Here is a 16,205-nt window from a genome sequence, read left to right as displayed (position 1 = left end):
ATTTGTTGTATATATTATTCGAGATTAATAAGACATTATCAGTGCTGAAGCATCCATACATTTGATTTTGTTCATCAACACTAACATATGAACACTAACAAGTCTAGTTTTTAAATAAATGTTGCCATCATCTCAGTGTTGTTTTCTCTGGCTTTCAGAATAATTGTTCTACCTACTTACCTGCATCTCTGGTGTAGAAAATGAGGAGGAGAGGGTGATGCCCAGGGAGGTGGGTGTTGTAGTTTCTTCAACGGCACCTCTTGCAATCATCAATTTAACCCTATTTCCACATTGCCTCAGGACTTGTGCTACTTGCTCACTGCTCATTCCCACCAAATCAGTGTCACCAATCTTTAGAATGTGGTCTCCACTGCATAATCGTCCATGCTGGACAAAAAAGAGGCTAAATAGTTAGGTTACTGTTCATGTAACTGCATCAGAGAAGTCCTAAATGAGGAAAAGGAAATAATAAAAGATGGCAGTGATATGCTGCTATGGCAATCATGGGACATTAAACATGTAATTACAATATTAGCTGCCTTCTAAACCATTCTAGCATTATCTAGTATAATATAAAAAAAAATGAAATTCACAAACACTCCTTAAATTAGCTGACAGGAACTTTAATTTTGATTTGTACCTACAAGAAAAAGTTTTATGACTGTTTTTGAGGGCTAGAAAGCAAAAAGGCTATTAAGCAAAGATAAAGTACGAAGTCACCATGCAAATAAAATATACAGTAGTTAAAATGTGTTACTATCTCTACAAGATAACACTGCTTTAATGCAATGCTTTTCTACCTGACTATTTCAATTATACATATTCCAAAAGACTGCATTAGCAGATGAAATCCTAGTAAGGTGAAAATTCAGACAGATAAGAGGTGGGAAAAGCAGTCTTATAAGGCTCTACAAATGCTGTCTAACAAAACTTTCTGCAATAATGGAGTTGTTCTAACACAGCAGTTACTAGTAACATCTGGCTATAGGACATTTGAAATGTGGCTAGTCAAAGTAAGGAACTAAATATGTAATTTTATTTAATTTTAATTAATTTAAATAAAATTTAGCAGTACTGGAGAGTGTAGTGCTATACAGAAGATAAAACACAGACAGATAAGAGTTCTTTCTCAAGTTTATCAATTTCATTTGATACTGCTATATGTCCCTCTAATATTTTAAAGGAGAAAAATTTGCCAACTATCGTGCTACTGTTAATACCTCTACTGAAGAGGTTGCCATTAATAAGCCTTTCATTTATGAATATGAGAAATGTTTGATGAGCCCGAGTTTGAAAGTGAAGCTCAAGTACACATGTAAAAAAGTAGCTTCATAAATAAAATATTATAATGAAGACAACAGTTAAACTAGCAGAACTTTTTAATTTAAAACATGAATCATAACTAATAAATGTAATAAATGACATATTTTCACACATATCTTAAACATAATGATAATTCTTCAATGAACTATTCTAAGTGATAAAAATAGGCTACAGGTCATGTACAAAGATGATACCTGTGACCCTTCCCTAAAAGGACAAGTTGAGCTCTGTTCTTTCCCTTTAACAATTTCTCCACAGTACCTGGTGACTATAAAACAGGGGAGCAGGTTTCAAACCTATGAGCAAAACCAAAGGGCAGCTAGCTACCTCTACAATAATCAAAACCATACCCTTGGTTTCAGCTTAGGCTGTGGTTTTAAAGAGTGCTAATTGTCTGTAACTATAACTTAGGGTTAACATCCCTCTTCAGTTCTACAAGAACAGTCCAATAAAAAAAAAGATCCTGCCTCAGTTTCTTTGCCATTATGTAAGTCCAAGGTTTCACTTTCCTAACAGAAAATATAAAAGGTAAAGCCATTTTACTGGGTCCAACAGCACTGAAGACAATGGCGCAGCTCACCTGATCAGCAACTCCTCCGGGCAGAATGGTTTTGACTATCACACCAGCTGCCTTTCCTCCGATGATGCCAAATCCCAGACCTGACCCATCGTTCACCAATTCAATAGTTTCTACATGCTGCCAGTGAACCTAAAAACAAAGCTCCCGTATGAGGCTGTAAAACTTACTAAACACTAAAATGTTATGTTACAGTAGATATTGTGATTATTATTTCATTGGTGTTAAGTAATTAAATTCAAACATGCTAATAACCACCAAAGAATCCCTTGCACTTTGTACACTTCTCTTTCAATAGATGATTACTCCTACTGATATAATCCTTCTTAAGACCATCAACACATTGTTTTTTTATATATTTGCAAGATCTTTTATACAACTTGTAAAAAAGAAAAGGAAACAAGATCGAGGGGAAAAAACAGTCATCTGTCAAAAATGTCTTTTGTCTAATCCTGCCTCAAGGAAGGATTATAAATTAAGATGACTTCAAAGTCACTGGAAGCTAACTGTAACAATATAATTGTATAATTTACAAAGCAAAGTCAAGACTACATCTGTCTACAGATAAATATAATTTTAATTTTGTTAGAGATCTACTTTTTTTTTGAGAAATGCTGCCATAATACTATACCGAGAAAGTAGACTGTTTTAGAAGCTATAAAGGTACACATAATTAAACATTAAATATTCCAGGTTAGGTAAAGATAAAAGAATAAAAAGATAAAAATTCAAGAAGTACAAAGCACCTACAGAGATTAGAAACATGGAAACAAGGAAAAGGAACTAGAAAAAATATATTCTGTTCCTTCTCAAAATTGCAGGCACTCACTGGGTTAGAATGAGCTGAAATTGTGCTGGCTGCAGATGGAGTGGGGGACACACTGGGGCTGCTGACCTGAGGCACAGAGCCCCTTGCGATGACTAGCTGGACAGTGTCTTTGGCCTTCTGCAGGATGCTGATTGCCTGCTGATGTGTAATTGTCTGGTCAAGTGCCTGTCCATTGATAGCAAGGATCTGGTCAGTTTCCTTCAGTCTTCCATCTCTACCAAGGATGAAAAATGGGGTGAAAAAAGATACATGGCAGCTCTCATGGAAAAGACAGCTTTCTTGGCATGTACATCAGGTTACTTTTAATACTATTTTAAAATGTTGTCATTTTTTAAGCATTTTCCTGCAGTTCTACTTTTAAACATACATGCTAAGGTAATACAACTGCTATCCTTACTCAATCCTCCATTTAGAAGGCTTATTTTTTCTTTGTAACTATCCACTCAATATATCCAATATATTTTACATGGTCTTAGTTCTTAAAAATGAAAGTATCCATGCACTATTGCTTGGAGTGTATTAATAAAATATAGTTCAAATTACCATGGGTCACTTCTTTTTTTTTTTTTTGTACTGGGGATCAAACTCAGGTCTTTGTGCTTGTGAGGCAGGCGGCAGAACCACTGAGCTAAATCCCCAGCCCATGGGCCACTCCTAACACACCAATCTTTAAAATCAAATAAAAAGAGGTCATTTTATAGCAATCAAAATATTCTTATCAATTTTTTCTTTCCTTATTACAAAGTAGGTAAATTAAACTATTTAAGGGCTACTTTCATTTCAAAGGACTTGCTTTTTATCACAGCAATGTGAATGACTTCTAAAAACTGGTTAATACATGTTTTTGTTTTCGTTCATTTTTGCTTTTCTAAATTCCCCCATGGTGATCAAAACCTTCTGAATGTGACACCAAAAGCACAGAAGACACTGTGACCGTCTCACCTGTGAGCCACACTGCCCTCCTGTATTTCCTGCACAAAGATTCCCAGCTGTCCCCGGTTTTCACTCCTGAGCCCCACAACACTAAATCCAAGGCCTCCACAGGAAGGTTTGAGGAGTTCGAAAACTTCTACATGGCGACCCTGTGCAGGAAACAAAGCAAAAAATAAAACTAAGAGCTAATTGCTGTAGTTCAGAGTCATCTCACTAGAGGCATTACTTTGTTTACAGTAACAAAGTAAGAAACGGGAAAATGTTTCTAAGATAAATTTTACTCATCACCTAGATACAGGACATTTATTTTTCGTGTATATTTCTGGAACACAACATGTAATACTGAATTTAAAATATGAAAATTAAAAAAGAAAAATTTAATAGAAGAACCTCTGAACCACCAGTCTGTGACAAAATAACTTTTCATTGCAAATTTTTCAGATGTTATAAATGCCACTATATAATCCAGGACTGACCACACTCTTTTGCAACATTTTATCACAATAACAAGAAGAAATGTTCTTACCTGAGCCATATTTTTGATCAAGTGATCAAATTCATCACAAACAGGTTTCCCATTGATATGTGGAGTACCAGATCCTGTAAGTGCCTCTTGATTCCCACTATTTGAGGATAACAGAAATGACTCATTTTGGAGAGTAGGAATTACAGAGGAGCTGAGATGAGGAATATGGGCATACTCAACATTTGAAGTTGCTGAAGTTGCAATGTTTACCTAAGAGTAATACAGAAATTAACAGTAATAATGTACCTTTCAGAGAATTAACAAATTATCAGAGGTGGGTTCAGGAACCCCTGCAAACTTGCAACTGGTGTTAAAAGTGAGGATGGTCTTGCAGCTACTTTGCCCTTAAACTTGGCCATTGAACCTTAACTCCACGAAACAGCTGTCAGTAGCACACTTTCTGTGTGCTTGTTATAAAGAACTCCAAGTTAAAGCTATGACTTGTAATTAAAAAAATACTAAGTCTACCTTAATTTTGTATTTCTGAAGGGTGTCAGGAATGACATTTTATCTACAATTATGTATCATAAAGATTAAATCAATGGGGTTACAGGATCATTCTGACCTCCTTTCCTAGCACTCTGATCCTCTCCTCTTAGCTCCAGCTACAATGACTTCCTCATTGTTTTTTTTCAACTGTCAAACTTCTCACTCCACCATCCAGATACAACCTTTCCCAAATATCCCATGTTTTCTGCTTCCTTCCATTCAGGTAAGCTCAATGTTGTCTCTGAAAAGCCCTCCCTGACAACCCAATCCAACACAGGACCGTCATTATGCTCTACAAGCTCACCCTGCCCTCCTGCTTGGCACTTATCACCACCTAATGTCCCTGTTGTCACGGAGTTTCTAGCTCAGTTACTGGAGGCAAACTAGAATGCAAAATTCTCTTGTAGAATAATTTGACAATTTATTTTCTATAAGGTCACCATTATCTAGAAAAATGCCTTGCAGTTGGCCATCAATAACCATTTGGAGAATAAACATTTATTTGTCCATTTTTAAGGACTTACTCTGATCCTATCTCCCAAACAACTCTTCAAGTATCATTATCCCTGCTTTGCAGATGATGAAACTATATAGTTATATACCTGATAAGCAGTTTGTCACCTAGATTTTTTATGATGGTGCCTCTTTCATTTGTGTATTACACACAAAGCATGTAGTCATTTGAATATCACTTCTGGAAGAAAGATATGAAGTAAAAACTCTTCATTGACAGAGATATCAAAATATTTTACAATATGTCATTAATCCATGTGGATTAATGGATATATCCATTTGTTACTTATCCTTAAAAACAAATCAGAAAATTCATTAAGTCAAAGTTACCAATAATTCAATAATTATATTAGATATCTATAATCACAATAAAAATGATCAATATGTTAAGTAGAGACTTTTGGAAATCCTTTCAAATGCTTATTTTAAAATCTACAGCAGGCACGATCAATTGTTATTTTTTTCAAAAGCAAGCTTCTCATGCCAAGATTAACTTTTTTTTATCCCGAGCCATGGCAACTCTAGCAAAGTCTGCCAGCAGAAGATACACAGCTCAGGTTGAAGCAGATGGCAAAATGAAATTTGTGACAGGCTGAAGATCCCACACACCAAGACCTAATGCCTATGGTATGCTTGCATAGGAAAAAATATTTGGACTTCTACTGTGGTAAGCCAGAATGAACAAATTACATTCCAAGAATAGATAGTCTATAAGAAATTAACTGCTGAAGTAGAAATTCTGATACTATGAAAGACTAGGTGTGAAGGCATTCCAAGAATAAAGTTAGTAGGAGCAGAAAAAACACAAGATTACAATATGAGACTCATGAATAAGTAACATCAATTATCTTTTCTTAATTTATTATAAGTTTGAAGAATGCCAATGATTTCAACTGTTTTTTCTCTTCCTTAAAATGTATATAAATGTGAAAGCCACTGTTACATATTTAAATGGATCATATATAGAAAAAAGTAATTTATACCATCAAAAGTCTTATTTATAAATTCAAAAATTTGTACTCACAAGAAAAAGAACCAAAGTACGTTTTGATTTCATTTCTGTTATAACTGTCTACTATAATGCTTTTTCTGAACTACATTCTCTTAGAAACAAGAGTGAATCTCACTTGCTTTGATAAATCTGTTCATAGCAGATTATAAATGTTTAATAGAAAGAATATGACTCCTATCCTTGCTTTACAGAATATAAAACAAACAGAAGAAAATACAAGTATCTGGTGATTTTTGCATATAGATAATCTGTATGATTTATGAAAGTAGCTAGTAAATGAGCAAGAGTCACCAAATAATTATCTATTCTCTTTAACTTCTGGATAAGCACATCTAGAAAGAGCTTTTATGCACTTAATAAACAAACATGTATTAACTTAATTTATAGATTTTAACTAGTACTATTACCTAAAACAGAACTTGAATGAATTCTATGTAAAGTATCATTCGAAAAGGTTTCAGATTCATTGTAGAAGGGCAGGATATAATGTCATCTCAGAATTCAGATGTATAGATAAGACTGTCTTACAAAATGCAATCAGAACTAATAATTGAGTTACTCTAAAAGGTTGAAGAAAGCATACCATATAACAAATATATAACCTAACTGCCTTATTTTTAATTTAAAATATTTATATAATTCATACTTTGATATATGGATAAGACCTTCTTTAATACAGGTCCAAAAACTGGACGTCTTTACCATCTTGATACATAAAGCACACTCACAGTATACTGTATTATTTATTATAACTCTTTAAGGTGAACTATTAATTTGAACATTTCAAAAAATAATTTCTGAGCCACAGATTTAGGTCAGCGGTGCCTCTGCCTGCCTCCCAAGGGCAAGGTCCCGAGTTTGATCCTCAATACCAAAAAAAAAAAAAAAAAACCCAAACAATTTCACTGAAGAAATATTCTAGATTTGCTCAAAAAAAATTAATTCACCTATACTTCCTTTATTAGTTCACCTCTATAGTTTTAGAAATTTGTTTTCACAGAAGTCATAAATCTTTATATCTTCATAAAATTATAAAATAAGTATAAAGAGCATAAATAACTTCAAAAGCAACTTTTGACAAATGTACCTATAGCAATCAGAGCTGAAGAATATAAACCAGAGTATAGTTTCTAAACAGACAAGTGTTTAGTGTCCTGGGCACTGGTCAATATCCCTTACAACAGAGATGGACAGTATGTTTTACCTAGCAAGTTACTTGGAGCTGTGCTAATATGCTGCTTCTGTAGCGCATCCCAAGAAAACAAAATTCTCTTAATTTCTATATATAATTATATGCCATTATTTAAACACTGAAAGATACCAAAAAGATACTAACAATTCTGCCCTATTGTACTGATACACAACAAAGTAGTAGGTACAATGCACAGTGAAGAAGGGTTACAGGAGAGCAGCAGGAGGCAGGGATTATTGGTGTCTGTTTTAGAGGCTGACCACCACAGCATAACATATAAACAGCTGAGATCCAAGGCAAAGAAAAAACTCTTGAAAGAACAGGAACAAAAAGGAACCTTGTCTTCAAAGATGAGAAACAGTTGACTTTTCAAACAGAACCACACCAGCCAGAACCTAACAGAATGAATTAAAAAATATGCATAGCAACACACACACACACACACACACACACACACACGAACACACACACACATCTGTTGCCTCAGATCTATACAAAACAGTAATCTAAATTCTTATACATCACTCTCAGTAAGTAACAGAATAGGAAATGCAATATATGAGGTATGATCAAAAACTACCAAAAATGTTTAAAAACTCTATTACAGTGAAACACACATCACTATTAATGTCCCTCAAAATCATCCTTCTCACTTCAAAAACATTCCTCCCATCATTCTTTTTTTTTTTTTTTTTATACCGGGGATCAAACTTGGGTCCTTGCACTTGTGCAGCAGGCGGCGAAACCACTGAGCTAAATCCTCAGCCCTATCCCATCATTCTTGTCACTTTCTGAATCGGTTCTGGAAGCCCTCATTTGTGAGTCTCTTTAGTTATGGTTACACGGCTGCCTCAATGTCCTGAACTGATTCAAAATATTTCCATTTGATGGTCATATTGACTTTTGAGAAGGGCTAGATAGAAGTTTCATGATAGGCCCAATCTGGTAAACAGGGTGGGTGAGGACACAGTAATGTTTCACAAGCCTGCCTTGCCACTGAAGGGCACTTGAGCAAGTAGTATTCGCCATAGTTTTGACCGTGTACCTTAAAAGACACGATGCAAGGGGACTTCCAGAACGGCTTCATACGCTGACAAGAACAAGAAGTAAGTGTGCTAGAAGTGAGAGGGAGTATTTTGAGGAGGATACAAGAGAAAAGGAGAGAAAAAGAGGAAGGGAGTGGAGGGGAGGGGAGGAGTGAATAGAGAAAAGAACTAATTGTTCCCTACTGTTTTTTCAGGTCAGCATAACTTTAACCAAAACTTAACATGAACATTATTAAACAGGAAATCTATTGAACAACCTCCCCTAAACATAGATACAAAATATTAAGCAAGAATATTAGTACACTAAATCCAAAGGAACTTAAATAGGACAAGGATTATGACCAAGTTGAATATTCTAGAAATGGAAGATTTAATTAACATTTGAAAACTGTTTAGTTTAATTCACTACATTAGGAGAATAAAGGAAAAAAGCAATCAGCTCAAAAGGTAGAAACAAATAATGTATAAAATTCATGCTATCATTACTTCTATTTAATATTAAATTCACGTTTCCAGGCAGTACAATAAGGCAAGGAAAAGAAAGAAAAGTTAAAATGACTGAAGTCGAAGAAATAAGAACTACAATATTGGCAGGCCCAGAGCTGTGAACAATGAAAACCCAAATGAATACAGATAAACTATTAGCACTGATGTGAATTTAGCAAGGGTGGTAAATGTAAAAATCAATATAAGTTGTATTTTCTATTATAAACAACTGGAAACTAAAACTTGAACAGATTCTATATTAAATATAAAAAATGTTTTAAAAACGTTGAACACAAGACAGAATTCAGAAACAGAACCATATATAACAGAATCATTTGATTTACAATACTGCTATCAATGTAAAAGTGAAAGGATGGATATTTTCAATACATTTTTTCATTGTCAAATCGATATTTATGGGAAATGATAAACAGACACCATGCACATAAATACTTTATACCTCACATCATATTCAAACTTTAGAAGGTAAACAATAAAGCTTTTTAGAGAAAATCTCTATATTCATGGCATAGTCAAAGATTTCTTAAGTAGGACAAAACAAAGCAATATGCATAAAGGAAAAGTTTAAAATACTGGCCTTTCATAAAATGAAAAAACCTTCTGATTATTAAAAGATACAATGAAGGGACTAAAAAGGCAAAGCACAAAGCAGGGGAAAATAGGATGATTTTTTGCAAGTAAGAAGGGGATCAAAAGATTGAGATGAGGGAAGGGAGGGGAAGGGAAGAGCAAGTAAAATAAATTAAGATGTGTGATATATGTGTACCACCTCCCCACAATGAATGTAATCTCAATGTACAGCAAACATTCAAATAAAAACTATTTTAAAAACCAAAAAAGATGCCACCCAAAAACGTTGTATTCAGAATTTAGAAAAAATGCTTGTTAATCTATAAAAGACTGGCAAACTGATATAAAAATAGATTTGAAGAACATACACAGACCTTCCCGAAGTAAAATATCCAAATAATCAGCATATGCAAAGTGCTCAATGGCATTAATCAAAAGGAAAATGCACATCAGAATAATATGGTACTACAACATACTTCCTGGAATGCCTACAACTGCAAAAAATAGATTTAAGGGTCCAGAGGTACCAAATATGAGCAATGAAGTGAGTAACAAGAATTTTCACGATGATAGTGAGAAAGCAGACCTAAAACTATTTTGGAAAGCAGTTTGGCAGAATTTACAAAAGCTGAACACAGGTTGAGTACCCTTAATCTGAAAATCCAAAATATGAAATTCTCCAAAATCTAAAACTTTTTGAACATTAACACAACCTTCCAAGTAGAAATGCTAAATCTGACCTCTTGTGATAGGTTTTGTCAAAATACAGAAGCCCTAAAAATCATGTGTAAGATTATTTTCAGTTTATGTGTATAAAGTATCTAAGAAACATAAATGAATTTTACATCTAGACTTGAGTTTCATCCCCACGATATCTCATTATGTATGTACCAATAATCCAAACTCCAAAAACAAAAATCTACAATATAAAACACTCTATCACAAGTATTCTAGGTAAGGGATGCTCACTCAACCTGCATGCCCTTTAAGGCCTAGAAATTTCATTCTTAAGTCAAATGCATTCCAGACAAATGAGTATGTATAGAAAAACTGAAAGATAAGCATTAGAATATTCACAGCAACTTTACAAAAATAAGAACTGGATAAAATGGAACAAACGTAAGGGGGGAACAAATACATTCCATGATATCCACACAATGGGAAATGGAAACAAAAACTACATGGCTACACAAAACAACATGAACAAATCTCAAGACACAAAGTTGACCAGGCATGGTAATGCACGCCTGTGATCTCAACTCTTAGGAGGTTGAGGCAGGAGTGTCACAAGTTCAAGGCTCCCTGGATCATATAGTGAGTTCAAGGCCAGCCTAAACTATAAAGTGAGCCTGTCTCAAGAAAAAAAAAAAGAAAAAAAGACAGAAAGTTAAGACAAATAGGCCAACACAGAGAATATATAACCAAGACTGCATTTACATAAAGTTAAAATACTTACCTGTAAGGTAAAAGTCAAAATAATGAAACCTTCGGGGAAAAGGTTAAGCCTAAGGAAAATGGGGAACAAGAAAGTATTATAGAGTTCTGGTAACTTTCTATGTCTTGATTTAGGTAATGGTTACACTGTATATTCAATTTGTAAATGTCCCATAGGTTATCCAATATTTCCCTGTATTATATGTCATTTCTTAGTTGTACTCTTTCTTTTTTTTTTTTTTTTTTTGGTACTGGGGATCGAACTCGGGTCCTTGCTCTTGTGCAGCAGGCGCCAGAACCACTGAGCTAAATCCCCAGCCCATTTCTTAGTTGTATCAACATTTGCAAAATATGATTGCAAAATATGATTGGAGCACAGAACCTAGAGTTTCTAATATTATGACAATAAAAACACTTCTCTTTCAAAAAGCAGGTGGCAGCAAGAGCCTCTATATAACTAGTTAACTACACCATCGCTTCTCGGCCTTTTGGCTAAGATCAAGTGTAGTAACTAGTTACACCTTCTGTTTGCAGTTCTGAATTAAGTTCCATGACCAATTACACATGCTTAAATGATGGAAAATATGGAAACCGTATGTGCAGGTAAGGCCTAGTAAAGGACTGAGACAGACAACTCCTACACACAACTGGTATGGATTCATCTGGCTGACACCCACTTTCAGGATGGATCCTTTAATAAAGTGTTCAAATAAAGATAAATCCTCAGCAAATGTGTTTTATCCTCTGTAGCACATGTGTATTTTTCTTCCTCTAAGACCATGAATTTTTAAAGCTTTTAATTATTCAACTGTATAACAAAATATAAGAAAAAATAATCACTATATTATACTACATTAAACTCTTTATTATGATACACTATATTATACTTTTATAAGACAGGAAATTGAGATTTTAAAATTATAAATCTGCATTTAAAAAAATAAAATTATTTAATAATTTATTATTATTTATAAGTAATAAGATTACTGTAAAACTAATCTCATTCCAAAAGTATATGAAGAGGTAAATGTGTTAAATATTTTAACCATTTATATATGATTTAATTTAACTCAATTGAATATTTTCAGATCTGCAGATTCACTTATCTATATCTGCTAAAACTTACTGAAATATCAACTGCTTATACTTCAGCTATCCTTTCTGGGTTGTTAACTGGAAAGAAAGTTAATATTACTAGCTCTATTTTAACAGTTCCCATCAATTTTTCCAGAGTACTTGAACAACCATTTACAAAAATGATTGCTCAGGATCAAACTAATTTCCTAAAGAATTTTTTGTATATTATCAAAATCTATTTGATTTCTGTTATTTTCACTTATTCTGAATGTATAATAAGAATAAAATGACTCATATACATATATTTGATGAATATTATATTTCTATCATTTAAAATATATGCTATCTTGAACCAAGCAGGAAAAAATGGCCATTGCTTTTATGACCCTATTTTTGGTGGATTTTAAACACATTTATAAATTATGTTGCTAGGGTTTTGGTTTATTTGTTATCCATTAGCATAATGACAAATAAGAAAAAAAGGCACTCAGGAGAATTTGTCATAACAGGTGCGCCTCTTAGAAATGCAGCTTAAAAACAAAAATCTGCACCCTGTCTTTTCTTCTTGCAGAGCAAGAAATGTGCTTATTTTCCTGTGAATTTTTAAAAAATGCTGTAAAACACTCCCTGGAACTGATCCCAAATATGAAATGCAATGACGGACAGGATCCTGAGAGTATTCCATGAAATTAATACAGCACCTAAAAGGGCAGAAATCACAGGAAAAAAATTTTATCCATAATAGGACTCCATTTCAAGTTTGGAACCTTGGTAGGTCTCCTTTTCATAAATCTTTCAGTGCAATACTGATTAGAGTACAGCTCTGATGCATTATTGAACAGGCAAACTCTTGCACAGTAATTGACGGTGGCACTCTGATTTAATGATCCTTATTTTTAAAGCTAATTAAAGAAATTGAGTTGCATGTTCAAAGGGAATTAGCTTAATGTGACGAGACTATTTTGGACATAAAACAGCTCACAGTTCCTGAACTAAATGAAATACAAAATGGAGCCATAAGTTGTAAGAAAGGAAAACAACAGTCCCCCATATAACAAGCATAATTTTACATTTTCTACGCGATTTTTTTATTCATTCAAATATTTGCTTGGCATCTAACATTTCTAAGACACTGGTGATGAGGACAGTAATTAACATGACAAAATACTTTCCATAATCCTATAAAAGGGTTAGTTCACACAACTACTGAGATAGGATGACTTTCTTTACATAGCTGTGAATTCTCAAATAGCAGACAGTGGTCTAGAACCCATAATTTGTAGAAATTCTTAAAGCAGTCTTTACTGTAGCATTGGCAGATAAATTAAAAAATAAAAGGAGTACTCAATTTAAACAGTAAATTCTTTACCCTAAGAATGTTTAAGGAGTTATTCCCAGTAATCAAAATGTAAAGTCTCTGCACCTGCCCCTATTCAGGTACAAGTGCCGAGTTTTAATGGCATATTTGTCTTAAAAATCCCTGTGCTAAAATGGATAAATTACCAGCTAGGAAAATCAAGATGGAAAGCAAAGAACACTTAAAGCCTGAAGAAGGAAATAAATTCAAGAGTATGTAAGACTCTTGACTTTTCCCTTCTGATATTTATGAAGGCATACAAAGATGATTACTACCCAATGACAAGATCAAGTATGAAACTTGTGTTTTTATGCAATGTTGTCAACTGAAGTGAACGGCCACTTAACAGGTTATGTTATTTTATAATATTTTAGTTTCACTCAAACTTCCATTTATGAAGATTTTATTCATTCCTGAAACTACACACAAATAAAACATTTTATTAAAATCATTCCAACAGGCACAGTGCACTAAAATGTATGCTCAGGCAGACTACCACAGAGTATTCTGTGTGTATTTTATAAATTGTTTTTTAAAGAAGGCCTAAATGACACCAAAGCTTTGAGAAGTGAAAAGATTCAGACTCCTCCAAATTTCATAAAATGTAATATGAACATCTGGATAATTATTGGAGAATAACTTCAAGTTAGGCATAGTTTTGTTTCATTATTGTTTTAATCTTCATTATTGTTATAAAAAGAAATTTAAGTTTACAATCTAAAAAAACCTTAGATCCTACAATGAAGTAAAACATATCAAAATCTTTACCCTATCGCCTGACTTTCTACTGAAATTCTAACTTCAAAAATGAATTCTTTTTCAAATTTGTTTGACCTTTTTAAATGGTATTTTCATATATTACTATTTTTATGGGAGTGGGAGGTATCTATGACAAAAAAATGTCATATGGTGCCTATGTTGAAAAAAACCCACAAATTCTTTTCAGTTTCTGTCATCAAGAGTAATAGTCTACTTCCCCACCACTTAAATCACTTTAAGAAGTCTCTGATGAAATAGTAAAAACTGTTACTTATATTAAATCTTCACCCTTGAATGCATGTCTTTCAGTATGCTGTTTATTTCAAGATGGCAAACAAATCTAAAGCAAAAAAAATATATATATGACTCTCAAAAAAAAGCACTAATTTTGAGTTGCAAGCTGAACTAGCCACTTTTTATGCATATTATATTTGAGAAAATGTCTAAAAATCGAATTGTGACTATGCATACTTAAAAGACACTTTCTCAAAAATAAACAAAGTAAGCCTGCCAATTCAAGGACAACAGCTGACAGTAATTGTTGCCAATAATAAAATTTGAGCTTTCAAGCAAAAACAATTTTGGAACACTTGTGTCTACCACCCTGAACTTGACACTTCTCCATATTTTAAAGATTTTGTTGATAAGACCTCAAGTGATAGTAGCAAGTATAATTTTTTGATATTATATAATCAACTGTTTGGTTTTGCCATTTTTCAAATTTTCCAAATGGCCAAAGTGTTATAAAATTATGCTTGGGTAAAAGAAAAAAAATCAAAGAGCAAGATAGACTAATAGATTTTACTGTAATAAACTATGGAATATTCACTGACTTAGTTTCAGATTCCATATTTCAGCGAACCTTTAAAAAAATCACCACAAATTTTCATGTGCTATCAAAGGATATCCACCATTATCTAAGAAAGCTAATCTCCCTTTTTAGTTTACACATCTGGGTGAAAACAGATTTTTTTTTCCATACTCTTCAACTAAAACTACAAATCCAAATTGATTAAATGTAGAAACAGACAAATCCGTTTTTATTCTATTATTCACTTTAATTAAAGAGAAAAATATAAAGCAATGCCATTCTTATTAAACAAGCAAAGGGGTTTACTATATTTATTTTAAGTGATTTAATATTTAAAGCATTTCTCAATTTCAATTTCTAACATGGTAAATATTGGTAGATACACCACATAAACAAAAGCTCTTTGCAGACCTTCATAAATTTTGTAACTGGTCATGAGACCAAGATATTTAAAAATTGCTTTAGAATATTAAACTTCAATTAGTGAAAGAAGCACTGGGCTTATGCTATACCTTTAATATCCATGTTATTTAGTTCCTATTTTATAAAGGGAAAAGACAGGTTCAATGGATAGTACATATAAATAATATATATTCATTTTAAGAATAAACTTAAAATTATCTACCACAAAATATCAGCAACAGAACAAAAATCTGGGATATCTCTCTCTCCAAATACTGACAGACTATATGGCCACAATCTGAGATCAGATAACCACAAGAAGCCCTGAAACCACTAGGAAATCCTTAAATTATGTTCAGCATACTGTTTAAGAAGGAAATAAAGAAAAAACCAATACAACCCTATATCTGTTACCTGGACCTTGGGTATCAGCCTGCCTGGCTCCGAAATAGCTTCACCATATAATCTCTGTGTGCCTCCACTTCCCTGTCTGGAAAAAAAAAGAACTATGACCTCCCTTATAGCATTACGGTAACTGGAGTAGCTCCTGGCACATAGTAAGATACTGATACATGTTAGCTGTGGTGGCGATGATGATGAGGATGAGGGTGATGAAGACAGGTGCACTTTTTCAATACAGTTTCTAAGTAAAAAGTGTAGAGTCTCTGAAGTAACTTTAGCTATTTGGTTAATTTACTATGCTGAAAATTAGTTCTGTGGCAAGGAATGATAAATATTTAATGAACAACAGTTCTTAATGTTTAAGAATACTTACAGGTACACTGATTAAGCAATCTTTTTTTTTTTTTTGAGCTCGAGTAAACTATCATGCAAAGTACAAGGGATTT

The 16,205-nt window shown here is 33.3% G+C and overlaps 1 protein-coding gene and 1 pseudogene across 37 annotated transcripts in view; one reads left to right on the top strand and one right to left on the bottom strand.

The window, feature by feature from the left end:
* Nucleotides 1-16,205, bottom strand: part of Mpdz (multiple PDZ domain crumbs cell polarity complex component) — a 159,349-nt gene that overhangs the window by 110,769 nt on the left and 32,375 nt on the right. For 35 of the 37 annotated variants that reach the window (XR_015440073.1, XR_015440072.1, XM_087183939.1 and 32 more), the window contains exons 4-8: nucleotides 4,189-4,398; nucleotides 3,672-3,811; nucleotides 2,730-2,943; nucleotides 1,904-2,032; nucleotides 181-387 (exon numbers count right to left, since the gene is read on the bottom strand). Coding sequence is in view for 35 of the 37 variants with exons in the window: in XM_087183939.1 (XP_087040065.1) it covers nucleotides 181-387; nucleotides 1,904-2,032; nucleotides 2,730-2,943; nucleotides 3,672-3,811; nucleotides 4,189-4,398 (900 nt within the window). In the remaining 2 variants the exon portion in view is untranslated. Of the gene's footprint in view, nucleotides 1-180; nucleotides 388-1,903; nucleotides 2,033-2,729; nucleotides 2,944-3,671; nucleotides 3,812-4,188; nucleotides 4,399-5,279; nucleotides 5,372-16,205 lie in introns of all 37 variants that reach the window. The other 2 variants (XM_087183958.1, XM_087183942.1) reach the window with 2 other exon arrangements.
* On the top strand, nucleotides 11,424-11,511 carry LOC147825914 (U2 spliceosomal RNA; annotated as a pseudogene).

This window comes from Heterocephalus glaber, unplaced genomic scaffold (assembly GCF_053883595.1).
Source record: "Heterocephalus glaber isolate CG9 unplaced genomic scaffold, H.glaber_assembly_v1.0 deba00001481, whole genome shotgun sequence".
Lineage (NCBI taxonomy): Eukaryota > Metazoa > Chordata > Mammalia > Rodentia > Bathyergidae > Heterocephalus > Heterocephalus glaber.
The sequence above is the reverse complement of the archived record's forward strand: the minus strand, read 5'-3'. Positions and strand labels throughout refer to the sequence as shown.